Source organism: Asparagus officinalis, chromosome 4 (assembly GCF_001876935.1).
Source record: "Asparagus officinalis chromosome 4, Aspof.V1, whole genome shotgun sequence".
Taxonomy (NCBI): domain Eukaryota; kingdom Viridiplantae; phylum Streptophyta; class Magnoliopsida; order Asparagales; family Asparagaceae; genus Asparagus; species Asparagus officinalis.
Window position 1 is genome coordinate 126,141,009 of NC_033797.1, and position 23,784 is coordinate 126,164,792.

Consider the following 23,784-nt stretch of genomic DNA (forward strand, 5'->3'; position numbering starts at 1 on the left):
CCGGCCGTAGGTGAATAAATTGTGCAACTATTTCATCGCCGGGAACTGTAGTTACGGGGAGAGGTGCAAGTTCTTGCACTCTTGGTTTGTTAGCGATAGCTTCTCTTTGCTTACCCCTCTACAAGGCCACCAAAAGGTGAGATATTTTTGCTGATTTTCCCCCCTTTTACGTCTTTTCCAGTTTGAAATTTTGATGGGTATTGAGATTTGCAGGTTATTACAGGAATTGCATTACCCTCGGGCTCAGATAAGCTGTATTCGGGGAGCAAGGACGAGACTGTTCGGGTTTGGGATTGTCAGAGTGGCCAAGTAAATTACTGTCTTGATGTTTTCTAATGGTTTTGAATTTTAATTTGCTGATTATTTTGAATTGTCTCATATGGGTTTTCTTTTGTAGTGTGTTGGGGTTGTCAGTATGGGAAGTGAAGTTGGTTGCATGATCAGTGAGGGGCCGTGGATTTTTATCGGGGTTACTAATGCAGTCAGGGCTTTGAATACTCAAACGTCTCTTGATTTAAGCCTCGATGGACCCGTTGGACTAGTATACGCATTGGTGGTTGGTAATGAAATGCTATTTGCAGGAACACAGGTGGTCATCTTTCCACTCTAAAATTTTTTAAATGTGGTTCTTTCGATACTATATTGAGCGTTATGATATCGATCCTAATTGGTGGTCTAAATTTTCATGTTCTTTGCTTGGTTGCAGGATGGGCGTATACTGGCTTGGAAGTTTAACGTCGTAGGGAACTGCTTTGAACCGGCAGCTTCTCTTATTGGCCATCTTCGTGCTGTAGTTTCGTTGGTTATTGGAGCAGGGAGGCTTTACTCTGGTTCTATGGATGAGACAATAAGAGTAATACTATCTTACCTGTTATGTCATATTCATTCTTCTGGAAAATTATAGTTTATCAGCTTCATGAGTTCTACCCTGCTTATTGTCTTATTTTATGTAGTTCATGCAAGCAGTTTACCACATTCTTTTTTGATTCTTCACCTTTATGAACTAATTCCAAATCTTAGAATTCTTGAACCAATGCAGGTTAAAGACTAACTAATTGTTTTCTGTATGTCATCTGTTATCCATGTTTTTAGTAATAAGTATGTTTTTGATAATGAGATTGTTGTATTCTTATACCTTGAAGGCTTATTTGTATTCTCGTAAGTATTATTTCCACTCCAATAAAACAAGTGCCACTATTTTCAGTTGGATTTTGAAGCAACTCATCCATTATTTTACCACAGGTCAATCCTTATGCAAGCTAAGGACATACATCAGGCCCTTAAGCTTCAAAGAGTTAATCTCTATCGACAATCTGTTTTTCTAGATACATTCAGTGTTATCAAAGGTGCGCGCCTCATGCTCCCTGTGATGTGGGGCGGTGGCGAAGCGCCCTACATCTGATGCGCTAGTGCCTTTTGTACGTCGCAAGCACCTTGCACTTCGCGCAAGGTGTATGTAAGGCATAACCTTGTATATTTTTGTTCTTTAACATTTCAATGGGGTCTTTATACCCAATAATCCATATCCTGAAAAGCAAAGTAAACCCATTAGGTCTTTTTAGTAGCTCGATTGAGGACTCTAACTAATCCTCATTTATTATTTGAGTTTACTTCGATATTGGTCTTGATTTGACTTTTGATTTGGAAAACTATGCTAGGTTGGTTGCGTTAGCATTAGAAATTAATACCTTATTTTGTGATTGGGGGTGTTTATAATTTATCTTCACATATTTTTGTGTGAAAATTCATAAACATGTTCTTTCATGCTTGATTATATATCTTGAAAATTTATGTGTTCAGTATGCGCTTCGCTTCACTCGGGCATGTGCATCGCGTTGTGCCAAATATATTAAATATCGAAAATATAGGACGGCCAAAATCTATATCGGATTGCGGAAATTGGGGATTTATCGGGGATATGTAAAAAATATCGGGGTGTCATATTAGATAATGTTCATATGTAACATAACATTGTAATATGTAATCAAAACATATTTAATGTATTCTAAACATAAGAAATTGCACCATGAATAATGATATACAAAGTCTAGAGACGTCAGATACATGTAGAGATCAAAGAGAGGACATGAACAGAGAGAGGAAGATAGAGAGAAAAGGGAGCGAGAAGTTGAGAGAGAGGAGAGAGGAAGAGTGACAGGAGTCTGAGGGGTAGTTGAGAGAGAGCCGAGAGAGAGGACTAGAGAAGAGAAAGAGAGAGTGGAGAGAGAAGAAAGAGATGCGTACTTGAGATCCCCTAGCATTTTTGGGCTGGAGTGCCGAATTAAGAGGAAAGAGAAATATGAGATTGACTAATAATTTAGGGTATTTGGATTTGGATATTTATTATGTTTTTGGGTCTAGTGGGAACCAAACCCAAACCCGAACTCAATAACCATTTTTATTTGGATACTAGCCAATATCGGCTGATATTTTCTCAATAAAATATCGGCCAATATTTCCGATATATCAGAAAAAGGGTAAAAATTGGAAAACGATATTTTTTTTCATAAATATTGTATCAGAAGAGCATCAAAACCGATATATCAACCTATGTAGCGATATATCGGCCGACATTTCATACATTGGTTGCGCCTTAGTCATGTGCGCATAAAAGGGACTTTAGGCCCCACATTGCCCCTTGCACATTGATAACACTTGATACACCTAAGAAACATAGATATGGATAGGAGGCACAAACACAATAGGGGCACTACACTGCAGTAAAATATTAATTAGGGCATGGGGAATTTTGACAGTAAAGAAGTCCTTCAGAAGCTTGGATTTAATTCATCCCTGGTGGAAAATTGTTGTCTTTTGAGTAGAATAATCAGCATAACTGGGTTTAATGTTCAACTATATGATAGTTTTATGATTTTTTTCCAATCTCTTATTTCCTTTCCCATTGCTTTCATTTATTAGATTTTCCGTCTTAACCCATATTCTCATTTGTTCAGAAAAGTAGACTCCATATTGCCAATTCAGAATACCATGAAAGATAGGGCATGTTACTGAATCTTAGTGGATACTTTGGTCTGTAACATATATTTACCCTTCAATCTCTTGCATTATGTTTCAGGTTTGGGATCTTACAACCTTACAATGCATCCATACTCTCACTGACCACAAATCGGTTGTCATGTCAGTGTTATGTTGGGATCAATTTTTGCTATCATGTTCTTTAGATCAAACAGTAAAGGTGAACATTTTGGCATTTTAGGTTGTACCGTATTTAAAGTTCTTTTTTGAGGTATCACTGTATTAAAAGTTAAAACTATTATCTTACTTCTTTTACAGGTTTGGGTCGCCACAGAAAGCGGAAATCTTGAAGTGACATATACTCATAATGAAGAACATGTAAGTCCTCTACTTCTAACACACACACACACACAACACACACACACACACACACACACACACCACACACATATACTATATAAATAAATTATATAATATATATATATATATATACAAATATAAATATATATATATATATATAATATATATATGAGAAATATGGAGAAACTTCGGCTACAAGTTACTTCATTGAACTTGGCTAGTGAGGTGGCCAAAATCACCCCCCTACATCACACCTTGAAAAAATGGATCTCTTTTTAAAAGTAGAGTGAATAGTGCATTTTGAGGCTCTCTCTCCAAGGTGTGCATGTAGGGCGGTCGCGGGCGCGTAAAACGTCGCAATGTAATGGGATTTTCCTCTCAATTGTTAGCTCATTTAAATAATGTGACTTCCGAAAAGTTGGTCTATATCTCTTCCCAAATTATTACCTAACTTCAATTAATAACTCGGCGGCTACAATAGATAGTGTCTTCCGTATTTTCCTCTGGTTACTCAAAATCGCTCCTTGGTTGGCTATTATCTCACGATATAATTTTATTAGTATATTATAGAAGCCTTATCCAATAAATATATAACTTACGATAGAACGTGCTTGCTTGAGCTGAAGGATCTGATTTCCTCCGGCGCTAACTGACCACATTTCTATGTAAACAATCTCACAGTGTGCTCGTATGAAGAGAGACTCTCGCGTCCAGAATTGTTAGACCCTTGAGGTTAGTGCACGCTTTCCAGTATTTCTTCCGAGTCTTTTCCGTCTAGGTTCTGAATCTTATGAGTAGTGCCAAGCGTCCATCTTCTGCTTTCAATTGCTACAGACACTTATTTTTCTTTAATTACAATGGAGATTAAGCTTTTGATTGATTTTCAGATTCCTGAACCTTTTTGCACTGAGTAGAGTCTTAGAAGACTTCTGCATGGTCTGTCTAGCTCATTGTACTGCAGCACATTGGAATACTCGATTACTATTTTTCTTTTCATTTGAGTTCAATCTAGTTGAAGCCATCCTCTAACTCATGCGGTGTTCTCAACAAACTCCAGCAAACTTTACAACCTAGCCGTTAAGATGAACATATTATCTAGTTCCATAAAAGGTTGTTATCAAGTTACAGACACATTAAAAAAAATCATGAGTTTACACTGACACGAAGGAAGTGAAAGATTATGTTTCATTCGACTAAATAACCAAACCTTTAATACATGCAACAAAATAACCCAATCAAGTTAGTGAAGGTTCCTCTACATGCATCAATATTGCAAAAATAAACAAAAAACATTGATATAACTAGAAAAGAAACCATTCCCGAAAAGCTTCAAAGAGTTTATCTCCTCTTTGAGCTTCTTTTAACTTAAATTCCTAATCTCCTCCAACTTCTCTACTTAAAACTCATTACTTCCTTTTTTTCCTCAACAAAAAAAAATTCATTTATTCTTTCTTTTCAGTAGTTCTTTCTAATAAGTATATTCAAGAATAATATCTATCCCTTGTAACCCCTCATTTGAAATATTTTCATTCTCTTCCAAGTTCAAATGGGGCCAGCCATGAATTGCAGGGCTAGTTAGTACTGTTTTTCTTCTGCTTTTGTAAACCACTTCTTAATCCCTTTCAGATTGTTTAGCTGAGTTACTAAAAGAGGGGAATGAGCTTACTGATGTCCTTGATTTAGAATTACTATGTGACATGCTATCACTGAATGGTAGCAATTAAAGGACAGACTTTTTAGGTTAGCAGGAGCCAGGATAATGCATGTGAAAGAGATGGAGTAATTGGCCCCATTATCTGGGAAGAGGCATGGTATATATAGCTTAGTGGTAGGTAGGTTTTTGGGGTGGGGGTTGGGCCCTCTTTGCATGGGATAAAGCCATAAAGGTGATATGTAACAGTTTTTTATTTGCTAGAAACCTTATAGGATGTTGCCTATAGTTCCTTCCATATATTAGTTCCTTCTATCATAGTTATGCTGATTTTGGAAATCTAAGAAATTCTGAGGGGGGAGGAAGGGCAACTTAATAGTGTATCATCTTCATCTCTGGATAGCATAAAGGAGATATATGGAAAATTTTAATTTTCTCCTAAAATCTGTTGAAAAGTTTGATACTTATGATGTTCATTTGAACTTGCTATGCATTGGCAATATTAAGAAAAATATTTTCATAATTTATTCTCTGTAAATTTTAACTTTTATATTTAAATGCCTCATCAATTTAGAAATTTTTTATTATCAGTTACAGAATTATACATGTTTTGATTAAGACTTAATCCATCTTTGTTGATTCTCTTCAAGAACATGCCAAACATTTTGAATTGTGTTTTCCGTAAAAACATTCTTAAGCCACTGATCGAAAATGAAATTTCAGAATTCTAGAATTAGCGAAACTGTCTCTAGCAGTTCCGAGAAAGTTGAAGCAAACTCATGATAGATACAAAGATACAGAGGTTATAGTCCTCGAAATATCAATATTATATCTTAAATCTTGTTCCTCTCAATTTCTCCAAGAACGATGGAGATACCAGACTTTATGGTATTCAATGTTTTAATATTAACAATTTTACACAGTTGCGTTGGATGCTCATTGTTGATTCTTCCTAACATGTGGTCACAAAGGTCTAGTGCTTTACTAATGATCCCCTCTCCAATCCACGCTCAAGCCAAGCCCAACTTCAGCTATTTGAGATGATTTTTCTTTCTTAGAATATATAGATCTTCCCGTAGGTTAGTTTGTGAAAGATAGCTATCTCTAGCGACAGTTCGGTGACCTCCCTTGAACATTGTTTTGAGACTCTTGATAGTTAGGATACATTTCATTTCATATGTACAAATCTTCTTGACCCCAATACCATGAATTGAAATATTGGCATCATTAATCAAGATCTCGACCCAAATGATGGTCAATGCCATTTTTGAACTCGAAGCATTCATTTGCTGCAGGCATGAACATAAGCCCCTATGGTCTCACTCCAAGCAAGGGTTGCCTGTCTGCAAGATCATGCTAGAAGGCCTTTGGACCTGCACATCCTAATATTCGACTTGCTCATCCCACCAATTGTATGGTTATATGAGATATGGAACAACTCATGTTCCGAAGAGATGGGAACTTTTTTGCTTGGAGATGAACTATTTCCCTATAACTGCCTGTCAAACAATCTTTTATCCCATATGTGAGTACTGAGTGTTGTAGCTGCAGTGATTTCACTACAAACAGTTTTACATATTGTTTTCCTCATGGTTTATAGCCAAAGAAATTTGAGTCTGACTGATATTTCAACCATGGTGCCTGTCTTTTGATTCTTTCATCACCTCCTCTTAATATCTTGAAAGTGGTTTACTTGATGCACACAGTAGCGACCATACACTCTACATTGAAATGCTATGGAGGATGATTGTGAGATTATTGTTCAAGGCTACCCACTAGTATCATGTTGTTGAATGGTGTCATGTCGTTTTTATGCCTAACTTCTTCACCATAACAAGGTCATATGAAAACACTTACTGCATCCTCCTCTTCGTCAATGTTTGTGATCCTGCTGGGCTGCCATAATGAGGCCTGGGTCACCATTATTGTGGAAGCTTCAGTAATAGACTTCTTATCTTGGGGATGCTTGAATATGCTTTCCATTAAGCTCATAGTTAATGGCTAATTGGCTGACCCTGTTCTTTGCTACCTGAAGCTACATTCCATGCACTCAAATTAGCTGTTCAGTCTACTCGTTGTTTTGTGGGTGATGAACTCCTAATCTGCTGCTCAGTGGATGTATTCTTTAAAGAGTTCTATTCAGTCAAAACAAGCACATCTCTGCAAGCCACTGCTCTCATGCATCCACCACTGAACCATCTCATCTGATCACAGTGATGGCAAGATAAAATTCGTTTAGCATTTGGAGTTCAAGGAAAAGTCTTTTCCTAATGCCTTTTAAGGTCTCTTTGTATTCCATGGCGGATCCAGAAATTCTAGTAAATGGTGTGACTACGTAATGAATAATTTAAAAAATTTCACAACTGTCCTCGAGGAGTTACCATATTTTGAAAAATTATACAACCACACTAATGAAACTACCAAATACATATTTTTAAAGGTGCCCTTTATATATTTCCTTTCTGTTTTACTGGAAAAGTGGGTTGCATTTTAGAGACTTCAACCCAATTCAAGCCATAATGATATATCATGTAAGACAATTTCAACTCATCTATTTGATTCAAGATAATAGTAGATAGCATTGTTAAAAGTTTTAAAATTTATGTTCGATGAATCAATTTTCTATGGTTTTATAATTTGATTTGAATATAAATTTAGATTAATAAGATTAGTCATGGAATTTAAATTGTAGTAGAATTGAAGGAGTGTAACTGTGTATGTAATGGTGAATAGATTTTGATTTTAAAATATATTAGGGATAAGATTTTTTAGGCCTTTATAATTGGATATTATTCTCCAAATTTAAATTTACCTGATCTAACCGCTAGACTATGTCATTATTTTCTTAATTTTGTTGTTTATTTAGATCATCTTAGATCAAATCCTAGCCTTTCATTTATTTTCTCTCAATCTTAAACCAGTTAGAATAATCTAAAAAATCCAAACACTTCACATGACCTTCGCTCTTTTGGTCTGTTGCCCTAACTTTTCAGCAGAAGGACAAAATAAATACTGATCATCACCCTCCCCCGCTTCAATTTTATCTCCAGACTCCATTGAAAACAAAAGAAAACAGCACCAAGACTCGCCTCTCATCTTCCTTGCAATCGTCCCCTCCTATGTTGGAACCTCTCTGCCTCCAAGCAGCACAATCTTACACAGGTCCTTAGTATATAGGGAAGGCCTTAGAGGAAAGTGGTGTCACGTGACACCAGTTCCTCTAAGGTAGCTTTGCCCCTGTTTATATTGGTGACCTCATCTTGTCAAAGCTAATGAAGTGACTATGACCACTAATAAAGAAAATCAAGTTTTTCTTATCTTCCAAACGTACTTCTGTTTTTCTATTCTCTTATCCTGTTTGGAGTCATTGGACAATTATAATTTATGGAAACTGTTACTTTTTAACATCATTACGGAATATCTGCAAGCCATTAATTGTCCTACAGAGTACCCCGGAAAAACCTTCTGTACATCTATGCGCCCCTCATGAGCCCTATAATGTTAATGTGTGCTTTGCTTTCTAACATTAGTAGTTTATGCATCAATTAGGCTCTTATAAACTGTCTATGGAAGTGTGGTTGCTTCTAGCTTGCTATTATCCCATTCTACTTACATGAGCCAATGCTATAACCGAAGATGAGAATTTGCATTGTCTTCCATAATTGCTCACCTGCATGTGATTTTATTCTCATTTATTCAGGCAATTGGAGATGTCTGTAAGGGGTTTCTCTGATTTACAATGAAAGGCCATCTCTATACACATCTTTTACGAGATTTCTGCTCATTGAAAATGATATCTTGTTGGGACAAACCACTGGAGGTTTATACATGTACCTTCATGATGCAATATTCTCTCACTCAAGCTCATGCCTCTAGCTTCGTTTTTCATCTTTGTTACCATTTTCTATATGCACCTTGGCTTAGATTGTGTGAGCTTTTACACATTAAGGTTGCCTATTTTAGCTCATTAACTAGTCCTAATTAAAGATGTGTATAATCTTGTTGGTACCTATTTTACAACTACGCATATAAGCAACCTTTTACGCATAAAGGTTGCTTGTTTTAGCTCATTAGCTAGTCCTAATTAAAAATATGTACAATCTGGTTGGTACCTATGTTTCATATTGGTTGTTTACAACCATGTATATCTAATGGGGGATACTGGATATGAGTTGTCACATCTTTTAGCAAAATTAGCTATCAGGAGATAAGAGTGGTATGGTTCACATGCTCCAATATGACTAATATGAGTCTCTCTACCGGTCTATATCTGTGTAGCTCATTTAGCAAAATGAACTGCCACGTCATATCCATTTTCCCGCTATATGATATGTATATAAATATGATAGAAACACAGTTGCATTACTATACAGTAATACCTGATTTACTGAATTTATCCTCACACACACATAAAGTGTACCCAATACGATATGATGCAGCATTTTGATTTAAAACATGTCAAGCTCATAATGTATTTTATTATGTAAGTTAAAAACTAAAATAAGAGGATAACCTAACTTAGTTTTCTCACTTTACAAATATATCCTTATCTAATTCTGGTTCTATTTGATAATATCTGGTTATTCTCCATACTCATCCTTTATGGTTCCACAATGTTTTTAATATTTGAATTTTATCTATACTTAGTTTTATCCAAATATGCATCTTCTCTTACCTGCATTTGCATCTCTCTTTCTGATGCACCCCTTAAGACTTAATGATTCATCTGGACGTTTGTTATGAATGTTGGGGCATTTTTTGTCCGTTAGAGCTTCTTATTCGGATTCTTGGCTGCTGTCTCCTTTCATATTAATAACTCATCTGGACGTTTGTTATGATTGTTGGGGCAGTTTTTCTCCTCTAGAGCTTCTTGTTCAGATACTTGGCTGCTGTCTCCTTTCATATCTTTCTTGATTGTGTATTAGATTTAACATCTCTTCTGTAGCTTGAGAAATCTCCTCGATGCTAAATGTTATGATAAGTTGGCAAATAGTTTCTCTAGAGTTGGTGTTGACGTTATTTCTTCGGTATATCATTTTTTATGACTCTTTGATACGGGTGTATCTTCTTCATTGCTTCGGGAGCTTAGCGATCCTCATGGTAGCTTGAGGATAGATGATTCTCATGGTAGCTTGAGAATAGAGACGTGGGTGGAGTCGTTGGTGGCGGCGAAAGAGGTCAAAAGCATGAAAAACAGAAGAACTAGGAAATGGAAGAATCGGCAATGGTTGACACCGGTCGACCGATAATGCCATATCAGTCGATCGATTGACCAATGTCGGTCGACAAATAACGTGTACGCCTACAGGGTTAAAAAAACATCTCGTTGGCCGGTCAACTGAACCATGCAGGCCGGATGACTGAATCAGGTTTCTGGGTGAATCTGGGTTCCTTTTTGACGTGTTTTCCAAGTTCCATTGGGTTTGGTTATTTATAAGATTGCCATCCATGTTGTTAGACATATAAATAGAGATTGTTTAGGGTTTCTAGACAAGAGATTGGATTTTAAAGAGAATAAGGAGATCGTTTTTTATTCTAGTGAGATTGTGAGGGAGAGATTTTGTAATCTTTTATTCTTCATAATCTAGAGAAGGTATTTTTCTTCGCCATTTTAATTTTCGTGTGTTCTCGTTGTTATCTTCTCAACCACACATTTGATAATTCCGCGATCAAAGGTGCTCGTTCGGCGATTTGTATCAAGTTGGTATCAGAGCCATCAGATCCTGTGAATAGGGTATCTTGTGTATGGTTCTTACTCGATCGTAATATAAGAAGCTAGACGAGATCCTTATTTCTTTGTAAGAGGTCCAGAAATTAAGGAAGAAGAAGATGACTGAAAATAACAACTCATCGAGACTTGATGCATTGGAGAAGCGGATCGAGACGATAGGGTCGACTCTCACACAACTCGTCAATCTCATCCATGAAGGGGACAAAAAGGATGGTTTTTCTTTAAAATTTAAGAAGAAACCTGTGGAATCCGATGGAAAGAGCGTGAATTCTGATTCCGACGAGGAGACAGAGACCGTCAAGGCTGTTCCGCACCAGGGGGTAAGGATCATTACCAGAATTTAAAGATTGACTTCAGGATAGAGATCCTTGTTTATGATGAGAGTGTTGACGTCGAGAGGCTTAATGACTGGATCGAGCGGATGAAGATGTATTTTACTCTTTATGGTTATTCGTCTAAGGAGGAGATTGTGTTCGCGACTTTGAAGCTTTCAGGATATGCGTTGACGTGATGAAAATCCTACTGTAAGCAGGAGAAGAAGACGGTGTCGTGGAACAAGTTTAAGGAGCTACTGAGAAAGTAATTCTACCCGATGGGATTCCTTGAGGAGCGTTGGTACAAGTGGTACAGATTACGTTAAAGATTCAATCAGACCATTCAAGAATACACAACAGAGTTCCAACAGCAGACGATAGTCCTCAACATCGTAACGGATGAATACTCCATCTTCATGAAGTACATAGCGAGTCTAAACGAATACATTCGAAAGAAGATGAACCTGTTCACGATCGAGTCCATTGCAGAAGCGAGTGTGAAGACTATTACCATTAAGGGCTAGCAGAAGAAGGATAACGGGACGAAGGGAGATTCCAAGCAAGCTGAATGCAAGTCTAGTGACTCTCAACCTAAGAAAGAGAAGAAGAATGGTGATCCAGGGAAGACAGGATTGACTTACAATCACTGCAAGCAGACAAGGCACGTGGCTGATCAGTGTTGGGAGAAGTATCCTCATCTGAAATCGAAGGGGTTGAAGAAGGAGAAAAAGACGCGTGATAGCACAGAGTCCGAAGGAAGTTTCCGGGATGATAGAACCCAACAACAGTCTTAACCTTATGGCAGGGAAGCATGCCGCGAATGAAGACGAAGACCTCAGGGAGAAGCTCTTTGTTCTTAAGTTGCAGGTGAAGACCAGATTGGTTGATGCCATCGTTGATCCAGGGAACCAGAATAATTTGATATCTAAGGTCTTGGTTCAGAAGCTGGGATTGAAGACGGTAAAATATCCGAAGTCCTATCCTTTAGGGTGGATTTAGAAGGATGCGGGATTGAGTGTGATCAACAAATGCACTTTCAGATTTGCATTTCACGAGTCGTATATTGACGAAATCACGTGCGACGTCGTTCCGTTGAATATTTACCAAGTTATACTGAGCAATCCTTATTTGTGGGATAGATACGCAATCTACGACAAGCGGGCCCAGAAGTATATGTTCACCAAGGATGGCGAGTAGTTTATTTTTCGTTCGACATCTCTTCCACAGGAGACTAGACTGGTGACGGTGACTCAAACGAAGAGGCTAGTGAATACAAGTAAGAAGTTTGTATTGTTATTCATTAGGCTTTATGAGGAGCAGTTGAGTAGGATATGCTTGACCACCTTGAGCAAGCTTCAGGAGAGAAATGTTGACAGGTTGAAGGCTAAATATGCGGATTTGTTTTCAAAGATCACGGGACTATCACCAGAACGGGGTGTGGAGCATGAGATTATGCTGACAGACGAGAGTTCCTTGACGAATATAGGTCTATACTTCACATCTGTACAGGAGTGAGAAGAGATAAAGAAGCAGGTTCAGAAGCTTTTGGAGACATGAGTGATAGTGCTAAGTTGTTCACCTTGCAGGTCGTCAGTGTTGTTGGTACCCAAAAAGGATAGAGACTGGCGCATGTGCGTGGATTATCGAACGCTCAACAAGATAACAGTCAAGAATCGTTACCCACTATCACGGATCAATGATCTTATAGACCAGTTGGAGGAAGTGAGGTTTTTCACGAAGTTGGCTCTGAAGTCTGGTTACCATCAGGTGAGGATTCGAGAGGATGACAGTTGGAAGACTGCGTTCAAGACCAAACAGGGCCTGTTTGAGTGGTTGGTGATGCCGTTTGGATTATGTAACGCTCCGACGACCTTTATAAGACTCATGAATGATTTGTTGCAACCTTTTATAGAGGATTTTGTAATAGTTTGCCTCGATGATACCTTGGTGTATAGCAGGATCTAGGAGGAGCATCTTGTTCATGTCGAGAAGGTGTTTGAAGTGCTGCAGAACGGACAGCTGAAGTTCTATGGGAAGAAGTGCGAATTTGGGAAGGACAGGTTGGTGTATCTCGGTTTTATCGTGGGGAAGGGCCAACGGAGGATAGATCCAGACAAGGTGGCGGTGATCACGAAGTGGCCGACACCTAGGATAGTGACGGAGGTGAGAAGCTTCATGGGGCTTGTCAGTATTTGCGCATGTTTATTCGATATTTTTCGACTTATGCGGCACCTTTACATGGTCTTACAAAGGTGAAGGTTCAGTTCAAGTGGAGAAGGACGCAGGAGGAGGCTTTTCAGTTGCTGAAGAGGAAGATCTCGGAGGCACCGGTATTAGCGTTGCCTAATTTACAGAGGATCTTCGAGGTAGAGACTGATGCTTCTAGCTATACTACAGATGTTGTGTTGATACATGATGGGAAGCCGGTGGAGTACCATTCTGAGATGTTCACGGGTGCTATTCAGAACTACCTTACCTACAACAAGAAGTTTTATGCACTTTATCAGGCGATCAAGCATTGGAGGGTGTATTTGTTGGGTAAGGAGGTGGTTGTGCACTCAGATCACAAGCCATTGGAGTTTCTACGTGCCTAGACGAAGTTGCAGCAGGCACGACACATGAAGTGGATGTCCTATTTGATGACGTTCAACATCATCATTAGGTATAAGAAAGTGGTGAAAAACAAGTTGGTCGATATGTTATCTCGACCGTCAGTTAGAGCTTTATTGGTGGCGACGCGTATTCAGCCATTTGGTTCCTTTAGAGTATGTACAGATGTACACATCCAGCAGAGATATCGACAGTATGTTCGAGCAGGCGAAGGCTGGTCGAAGGGGGGAGTACGAGCTTGGAGAGGATGGTTTGTTATATTATGGGACATCGCTTTGCATTCCGGAAGATGGTGATAGGTTGCAGTGGATTAGAGGCACATACATCGCGTGTGCAAGGTTATTTTGGGATTCAGAAGACGCTTCTCAATCTACGGTGCTATGTCTTTTGGCCGAAGATGCTAGAGGATGTTACCAAGTACGTTGGATGGTGTAAGCTATGTTGTATTTCGAAGCCTTCTAACAAAAAACGGGGATTGTACTTTCCATTACCAGTGCCTTCTAGACCGTGGGAGAGCATCTCTATGGATTTTTAGGAGGGTTGTTAACGACCAAGCGCGGATATGACTATTTGTACGTTGTGGTGGACCGGTTCAGCAAGATGGCGATCTTGATTCCTTACAAGAAGACCGTGACGGGAGCGGGTGAAGCGCAGTTGTTCTTTGAGCATGTGTGGAAGCACTTTCAGTTGCAAAGTTCAATTATTTTGGATCGGGATAGCCGATTTCTCAGGTATTTATGGGATTTTTTGTGGAGTTTGATGGACATTAGATTGAAAAGAGCACGACCTTTCATCCACAAACAGACGGACAAACCGAGGTAGTCAACCGGACTATGGTGCACATGTTGAGGGGGTATAATTCCAGGCATCCCAAGACTTGGGATGAGAGCTTACCATATCTTCAGTTTGCATTCAATCAGACTATTCATGGATCTTTGGAAAAGTCACCGTTTGAGACGTGTTACGGTAAGAATCTTACCGCCAAGTCCGTTCGATCTCGTGTTTTTTAGTGAAGCTACAGCCAACGGTAAGGAAGGGAGTGAATGACAACGGGTTCAACTATTTCTGGAGAAGATTGCACATATTCACGCTACGGTTGAAGCTCAATTGAAGAAGTCATAAGCTAAGTACAAGGCAAAACATGATCAACATCGAGTTCCTTGTAACTTTGGGAAATGTGACATGGTATGGTTGAAGTTGAGTAAGGAGCGGCTAAAGGGAGGAGAAGAAGTTGAAGCCTATACGATATGGTCCATTTCAGATTCTTGATCAGATTTGACAACGCCTTCAAGCTTGATTGCCACCTTACTTAGGCATGTATTCGGTGATTAATGTCGAGTACTTGAAGTTGTTTGAGCCTCCATTGTTGGACGATGAGAGTGACGACAAAGTGATCTTACCGCACGTTGAAGACTTATGGTTTGATAGAGGAGAGCCGCTAAAAGAGGATTGTATTTTAGAGCGGAATGTGACTACGACGAGATGCAGGACGAATGAGTCGTTTCTGATCGGATGTCAAGGTCAGGTTCCTAACAAAGCCAGGTGGTTCAATAGGGAAGGAGGGGCTCACGAGTTCCCTCAGTTGAAGTTCTAACTTGAACGAGACTTCAAGCTCCTAAAGGGGAGAGCTATAATACGGGTGTATCTTCTCTCTTGTTTCGGGAGCTTAGCGATCATCATGGGAGCTTGAGGATGATTCTTATGGTAGCTTGAAAATAGAGACGTGGTGGAGCCGTTGGTGACGACGAAAGAGGTCAAAAGCAGAAAAAACAGAAGAATCAGAAAATAAAAGAATCGACTCTGATCGATCGCCCGAATGGTTGACACCGGTCGACCGACAATGCCATATCGGTCGACCGATCGACTAATGTCGGTCGACCGATAACGTGCACGCCTACAGGGTTAAAAAAACATCTCGTTGGCCGGTCGACCGAATCAGGTTCTTGGGTGAATCTGGATTCTTTTTTGACGTGTTTTCCAAGTTTCATTGGGTTTGGTTATTTACAAGATTGTCATCCACATTGTTAGACATATAAATATGGATTGTTTAGGGTTTCTAGATAGGAGATTAGATTTTAAAGAGAATAAGAAGATTGTTCTTTATTCTAGTGAGATTGTGAGGGAGATATTTTATAATATTTCATTCTTCATAATATAGAGAATGTATTTTCCTTCGCCACTTTAATTTTCATGTGTTGTCGCTGTCATCTTCTCAACCCCACCTTTGATAATTTCGCGATCAAATGTGCTCGCTCGACGACTCGTATCACTCTTGGTGACATGACTTTGGGAGATTAGGCTTCTTGGGTGTACTTGTATTCAAAAGCATACACCTATATCCACAAACTGGCATTTAATATGACAACTTACTTTGTGAATCTGCTGTATAAACGTATCTTTCACTGTAGGAGCCATATGAACTACATCTGAAGTTGGATTGCTTTTAACTTTAAAGTTACCGGGCTTTACTTTCTATTGTATTCTTGTCTTGTATAACATTAATTGATTACAATTACTTATTTTCCATCAACATTAAGATCCTCGCATTGAATTTTGCATATACCGTCACAACTTATGTGCACTTTCAGATCTCACGTCACTTTGTTGATGCCATTTAATGATGGATCCTCTTGAAATCGCTATTGTACTAGGTAATTTAGACTAGAAGCAACCCGCTTTATGGACCCAGGATTAATGATTTAAGATTCATGCCATTATTCTCATTATTTTAAATATCCCTGACATGGCCCAATGTTTTGCCAAATATATCATTTTACAGGGTTTGCGCCAGTTGACATGGTTTCTAAATATTCTTTACTGTTTTTTGGCTATTTTTGGGCGATACATTCTTGATATGACCGATATATCAACCAGTACATTGACCGATGTATCCTTTTATATGGTTTGTCGCAAAACAATACATCGTGTTTAGCAATTCTCGGGCGGGATATCATGATTTTTCCATTATATCAAATGACATATTATCCTAAAAAAATCAGACGAAATGTTGCAACTTTGTACTTTCGTTTGTTCTACAAGGTTGATTACTAAGGGTGTATTCGGTCTGGATACGGCTCGGATATAATGCTTACCATATCCATATCCACTTACCCATCTCGGATACGGATATACCTCGGTAAGGAAAATTCATATACATATCCTTCAAAATCGAATACGGTTACAAATATAGATGCAGATATATAAGCGGATATACATGCAGATACAAAACAGATATGAGAAAATTAGATAGTATTGAGAAAAACATAGTTCATGTGATACAAAAGAGATCGTTAATATGTTTATTATAACAAAAAAGCTAAGATTAGACATCTTGATCATCAAAATTAACCACAAATTCATACTTTAAAAATCGAAACTATGGTAAGAGTATGACTAATATGTATTCGGATATTTTGGATACGGATACAGATATTTCACTACAAAATCATATCTGTATCCATATCCTATCGGTTATAGATTTGAGTAACCATATCTGTATCCTAACGGATACAGTTACGGATATTTCCTCGGATACGGTTTAGCACCCTTATTGATTACTGATCCTAAACATATATTATTTACATTTTGTATGCTTAGATTTTATTAAGTATGTTGAGATTACATTTTAGTGCATTATACTTTATAAGCAAACGTCCATTATGACATTCCGATATTTACTACATATCCCTGATATTTTCCTGATATTCGCAAACCAATATGAATTTTGGCCATCCGATTGTTCCCCGATATCCGACATTTAAAACCTTGACTATTCTCAATAATATTGTATTGGGTTTCCAGCTGTAGGCAAGAAGCTTTTAGCCTTGTTATAAGGGTTCCCATTCCTTGAATGTAGCCGCTTGGCACTAAATACCCATGCCCAGGTCTAGCATCCGTTAATACAGTCTTTCTATCTTATCTTTCTGAACTCTTAAGAACTTATTTTCAATAGGATGGCATCTGACATTAGGAAATTTGTACAGATGTTTTTGTGCATCCAGTTCTTTTTGAACTAGTTCTCCTTGCTGACAATTTTTTCCCCTTTTCCCAGGGAGTGCTTGCGCTATGCGGGATGCATGATGCTCAAGGCAAACCAGTATTGTTTTGTGCCAGCAATGATAACACTGTTCGCCTCTATGACCTTCCATCGTAAGTACATTAATCAGCATTCAAACCTTTGCCTTCAGCTTAAGCTCTGCCATTTTGTTTATTGTATATACTTTGATATATATATATTTTTCCTGTTATAATAGATTCAACGAGAGGGGTAAGATTTTTGCAAAGAAGGAGATAAGAGCTATACAAATAGGTCCTGGTGGCCTATTTTTTACTGGAGATGGAACCGGGGAGCTTAAAGTGTGGAAGTGGATTGCTAACGAGGCTACATCTGCTTGATAGCAATTAAAGGGGTATTTTTTTTATTTTATTTTTATTTTGTAATTTATATTCTTCCCTCCCTTACGTAATGTATAAAAGGGCTGAGATTATGTAGAAGTGAGAGAGAGATGCTCAAAGAGGTGCAGAGTATTTGTAGTGAGAGGCAAGTCAATTTTGAGATCTTCCCTATTGATCTTTTTTTTTATTAGATCATACAAGTATTGTTGAATTGAAAGAAACAGGCGGTAGCTAATGATTGTTTGGTTGATCTACAATAGTAGCTAACAATAGTAACTTGAAACACATAACATATATTTTTACATCTTTTTGTAATATGAATATAAATTAGACACTGAGCGGAGACCATTTCCCTAAAATATAGATGTGAGCTTCATGCTCGAAGTAACCCACGTCAATTTTACTGATGAACGAAATGTGCTTCTTTATGAGAACATGAAAGAAAAACAACATATAACTTGGTATCCTTTTTTAATATGGATTACATTAACGAAATTTTGAATTATACCTCTCCCTCCCTCTCTCTCTCTCTCTCTCTCTCTCTCTCTCTCTCTCTCTCTCCAAAAAGGTTGTTGAAGGATGAACATCAATAAACAAATATGAACATTTTTTCCAACTACTAGAGCAATTTCTCTTTTCTTAACAACGGTTATGAATAGTTCTATTTTCTTTTTAATTGGATGACATGAAATTAAGCTAAAATAATAAATGTTGCAATCTAGTTTATGTTTTCAACGTTTACTAATAACAACCAAATAATTGGATAATTAAATTATATTTTGCAAAACAAATTTGCAGCATTTGCTACAATCAAATTAACTATAACCAATATGCAAATCCTCCCATTAACAGAAACTATTATAAATTAATATCATGTCATTATGTTGATGCATTTTGACTCAAAACGTATCTTTGCGTAATACTAATTAAGGTGAGTATTCAATTCTCTTATTAATTGGTTTACTGTTGAAACAGTAAAAGATACAATCATATTTATCTTTTTAATGTTTAATTAGCAACAATACAATTGGAAATGATAGTAGATTTTCATTTTGTAAAAGAAATTTGTAGCATTTGTTGTAGTCAAATTAGCTACATTAAATACTATAAGTCTTTATATGAGCTAAAAACATGATAGACAATGTCATATTATCACAACAACAACTATGACGACGACGACAACAACAAAGCCTCTATCCAAAATATTTGGGGTCAACTACATGAATTCCATTCTAACATTCTATTCTTCCATTCTGTTCTATCACGGGACATCTCCTTTGTTAAGTTAACCATATCCTTATTAATTGCTTCCAACCAAGTTCTCTTATGTCTTATCTCTAGATCTTTTTGCCATATTAACTATAATATTATTACTTTTCCTAACTAGTGCACAAGGAGGTCTTCTTTATACATGACTAGACCACTTTAGTTGATTCTCTCTCTCATTTTATTCTTCGTTGGAGCAACCTCTAATTTACTATGAATACACTCATTTCTTATCATATCTTTTAACATATGCACAGACGCACCATTTTCATTTTTGTAATTGCACTCATTTTTATAGAATTCTCATAATCCTTGTATTTAGGGGGTGTTTGGTTACATTTCTATAAATTATAGGAAATGTTTTCCATCCCAAATTTGATTTCCTTGTATTTCTTAAAAAAATTATAGGAAAAGTTTTGAGAAGTTAAAAAGTACAAATTTTCTTATTTTTTGTATTGTGCTTGTTTGGTTCAAAACAAGAAAATAAGAAATAACTTTTGGGAAAATAGCAACATTTCCTATAATTTATAGAAATGTAACCAAACACCACCAACTTTATAGAAAAGTGAGAACTTTGTAGAAAAGAGTTAATGAGTTTTATTATTTAAATAATGAATGCGTCAGATTTCCAAGAGATTTCCTCCCATTTTAGAAGGAAATCAATTTCCATAAAATTTGGTACTTTTGGGCACTTTACAGAAAACATTTCTGTAAATTTTTTTGGAGCCAAACACAGTTTATAGAAATGTATAGAAAACTCTTAATTACATAAATGCCATGCGTCAGTACTTTTGAGAAAACATTTCTCAAAAACAATGCAACCAAACACCCCCTTAGTCTCGCTACCTGCTAAAATTTCGTCGCAGATGGTAAATCGCGACAGAATTCCATCGTAAAAACTTCCATCACTGTAACCCTTGATGTTGATACCTGCAAACTTTGACGACAAACAAATAAATCGATCGTAATTGTTACAATCAGCGATAGAAGAGTGATGATCATTTGCGTCGTTGATGTTAAATCCCAAAAATCTACTGTAAAACTTTGCAATTGAACTTAGCGATGACATTCAATCATAGTTAATATTTTCGTCAATTGACACAATATTCTCGTCGCAACGGACATTCATTAAAATGCAGCATGAGAGCCAGAATTCCGTTGCAATAGGCGTTTATAAGAAACACCATCAGCGACAGATCGAAACTCTTAAATTATTATTTTCACAATTTAAAACCTGCTTAGTCCCACAAATACGAAAAACAACAAAAACTCAATCCGTTCAATTAGAAATGTGCATCTCTGCTAAAAATCCACGCAATACTACTAGATCCATCCAATCCAAAAATTTTATTATGTTAAACTGTTATATCTAATTTTTACATTGCCAATATAGTTTAAGTTCCACATAAACCTATCATTCATTGCTAATGTTGTCTTCCTCTCACTGTCTTGCTCTGTTCTTTCCCTTGAGGAACTACGAGGACCCTATACAAAAGAAGAAATTTTGGTTAGATACATGTGTATTTGCAACAAAGATATCTATCTTTATACATATATGTTTGTTTACTAAATAATTTTATGTTAACTCAAGTTCAAATTGGTGCTTTTATAAGCTCACTATTACATCACACTAATGCTTTTACGTTGGTGCTCTTATGAACAAGGGGGATGAACTTATTTATACATATGTTTGTATTCTTATTAATCTAACTTACTCAAACTTTCATTAACTATTCAAAAAATTTATAGACATATTGTGCTTTATGAGTAATAACATTTAAATTATTGTTGGGGACGGGAGACGCCCACAATGTCACGGAAGCGATATCAACTTCGAGAGAGAAAAACAACCCTAGCTAGAGTTTACACCAAACTCAAAACCAACCAATCACAAGCAATAGCGAATACATAGATAAAAATAGGTAAAGGAGACAAGACAACAGATTTACGTGGTTCGGTAAACTTGCTTAAGTCCACGGGAGCCGCACAAATAATTTCTTATTTAACCACAAGAAATTACAAAGCTTGCAAAAAGAAGATCTCAAACTTGAGATCTCTCAATCAAAATATTGATCACTGTAGAACTGCTACAGTATCACGTGTGAATTTTCACTGAGAAATCACCGCTCAATCTCATTGAGAATATCCTTTAAAGGCTTCTAGAAAATCACCGCTTCTCTTGAGAAATCGCCGCCGCCTTAAACCCTCTCAAGAATCGCGAGATGACCAGCTCTAACAATTCTCGTGAACAGGGTTTCTGTAGTAGCCTAAATAATTAGTGTCTTAAAACTTAATTAATGGAAAAAAAATAATTACAGATTAGAGAACTAATTAAGGGTTTTTTTGGAATTTCACCCCTAACTCCTAATTATCTGCCACGTTAATATTTAGTGGCTAAAATCCATTCGACAAATTGGCCGGCACCTTCTTAACGGAAGAATAAAACAGAGAAATCAAAGAAAACCACAGAAAAAAAACAAGGGAAAATTTTTTGGAAAATATCCTCTCATCCTCAACCAAACCCTCTGAAAACTAGATAAGGATTGTGAAGAGAGAAAAGAAGAAGAAGAAGAAGAAAGGGAAGAAGTTGGGGGAAAGAAAAAGGGGGAAACAAAGGTATAATTCATCTCTCGTTAATCTTCTTTTATTTTAAAAATTGATAGGAGTAATTGTTCTTTGAATTGTTAAGAGGAAAAAAATGAAAGAGAACTTACCTGACCGGTGGCGACTCCACTCGCCGGAGGAGGGCGCCTCGGGTGACCGCTCTGGCGACGGAGTTTGAGCAGCCGCGCCACCTTGGCACAATGGAGAGAGAGAGAGAATGGCGAGAGAGAGAGAGAGAGAGAGAGAGAGAGAGAGAGAGAGAGAGAGAGGAGAAGAAAACAGAAGAAAAGAAAAGAAAAGAGGAAGATGAAGAATCAGAGGTGGAGGACTAGGTAAGGGGAGAGGGATAATTTTTTATTCACCCCTACATTACAAACTAATTTTACATAAGCCCACCTAGCTCGTTTAATACAAGTCATGGCTAGGAAAAATTCCCTTAAGCCCCTGAACCATATAAACATTTCGAAACAGACCTTAGTAATATAAGTTATAATTGAAAAATGGTTGGAAAATATCTGTTAGGCCCCTATTATTTACTCAATTTGTAAATAAGTCCAATCTGAAGAATAAACAATAACTTTTAGGCTTGATAAATTCCCTATAACCCCATACATTATCATAAATTACTAGGAAGTTCAAAAGCTAGGATACGAGAGTTATAATTTTTTTTGATAAATTGCTAAAGTTAACAATAAGCTCATATGTACTGTAAAATTCAATTATTATTGATTATATCTGAATTTATTAGGCTCTAGATTATGAATTGATTTACCTATAATATATGTTTGTCTTGAGTTAATAATTAGTTTTATATCTTATATTATAGGATTTGGTTGATATCAAGGGGACTAATATTTTGGGATAATCGTGTCAACTAGAGGTGAGTTCATTTCTCACTAGTATTTTATAATATAAAATTGCATGAATATTATATTTGATTTATCTTGTAATCGAAAAATAATATATCATTTTCATGTATATAAAGATTTGATCTACCTTTGTTGTGGCATAAACCATAAATATGATATTGTTTCGTACAAGATATGAAAAATCAATTTGATTTTATACGAACTATGAAAAGTGAATTGGCTCTCATGCAGTTTTAACTAATTATAGATATTGCTTTATCTAAAAGTTTTTGATGAAGTATTTTGAACATATTTCAACGGTTTAACAGATTCAAAGATTTGCTGTGATTTGGTATCTGATTAAAAAAATTTGTAAACTGTCTTAACTGGGATAAGAAGTTTTACCTTGTCAACTTCATTTGAAAATATCTGTAAATTCTAAGATGCGAAGTATTACTCATTGGACATGTGATCTCGATGTTTTCAAACCCTCAAATAGTCCACTATGGATTGTTTCTGCCTGCCATGTGGTGAATGCACCTTTATTTGGCCCCTCTGTGTTTGCCCTTCTGTATTAGCCCTTCTGAAATTTATTCTGGCCCCTCTGTATTTGATCAGTAACCTATGGCAGTGTTAGGTGCATTCGATTCTCGGGAATTATCTATCATGTGATGTGTTTTACGCATTCCCTTGCTACTGGGCTATAATTCGTAGCCTTAGTGTGACCTATGAGGTGACTTTTACATTCATGAATAACTCATCGAGAATTAAGATTTTGATAATTGACTATGAAATTGAGAAAACAATAATTCTCTGGTTTGTACAAATTACTAGTTTTTTTTTCCGTCTTAATGTTTACCTTGAGTCAAAAAGGGTGTGATTTCAAGAAACTTCACAGTATATTCAGTTGCACATAAGAAAGAAAATATAATTGTTGCATTCTTTCTTAAAGACGACAATATTATGATATTTGGATCGTATTTTGCTATCTTTGAATTTCTCATGCAAAACTTGTAATTCGTTGTTTCT

At 36.9% G+C, this 23,784-nt stretch overlaps 1 protein-coding gene and 1 long non-coding RNA gene across 2 annotated transcripts; one reads left to right on the forward strand and one right to left on the reverse strand.

Moving 5' to 3' along the window:
* LOC109838091 (zinc finger CCCH domain-containing protein 17-like) lies at nucleotides 1–18,258 on the forward strand. Its single transcript, XM_020406559.1, has 8 exons — nucleotides 1–136; nucleotides 214–309; nucleotides 398–589; nucleotides 707–853; nucleotides 3,077–3,196; nucleotides 3,295–3,354; nucleotides 17,694–17,791; nucleotides 17,896–18,258. Exons 3-8 carry the CDS (start codon nucleotides 416–418, stop codon nucleotides 18,035–18,037), a joined length of 741 nt encoding a protein of 246 aa, XP_020262148.1. The 5' UTR covers nucleotides 1–136; nucleotides 214–309; nucleotides 398–415; the 3' UTR covers nucleotides 18,038–18,258.
* LOC109836139 lies at nucleotides 21,066–22,156 on the reverse strand. The gene is made up of 2 exons (XR_002245853.1): nucleotides 22,018–22,156; nucleotides 21,066–21,560 (listed from the first exon to the last, which is right to left on the reverse strand). It is a non-coding gene; the product is annotated as an uncharacterized LOC109836139 (long non-coding RNA).

Bases quoted from the DNA above. Each gene is read 5' to 3' on its own strand.
- LOC109838091 (XM_020406559.1), top strand. From the start codon at position 416: ATGGGAAGTGAAGTTGGTTGCATGATCAGTGAGGGGCCGTGGATTTTT. The intron at 3,355-17,693 runs GTAAGTCCTCTA...CCCTTTTCCCAG, and splicing joins ATACTCATAATGAAGAACAT to GGAGTGCTTGCGCTATGCGG. The intron at 17,792-17,895 runs GTAAGTACATTA...CTGTTATAATAG, and splicing joins CGCCTCTATGACCTTCCATC to ATTCAACGAGAGGGGTAAGA.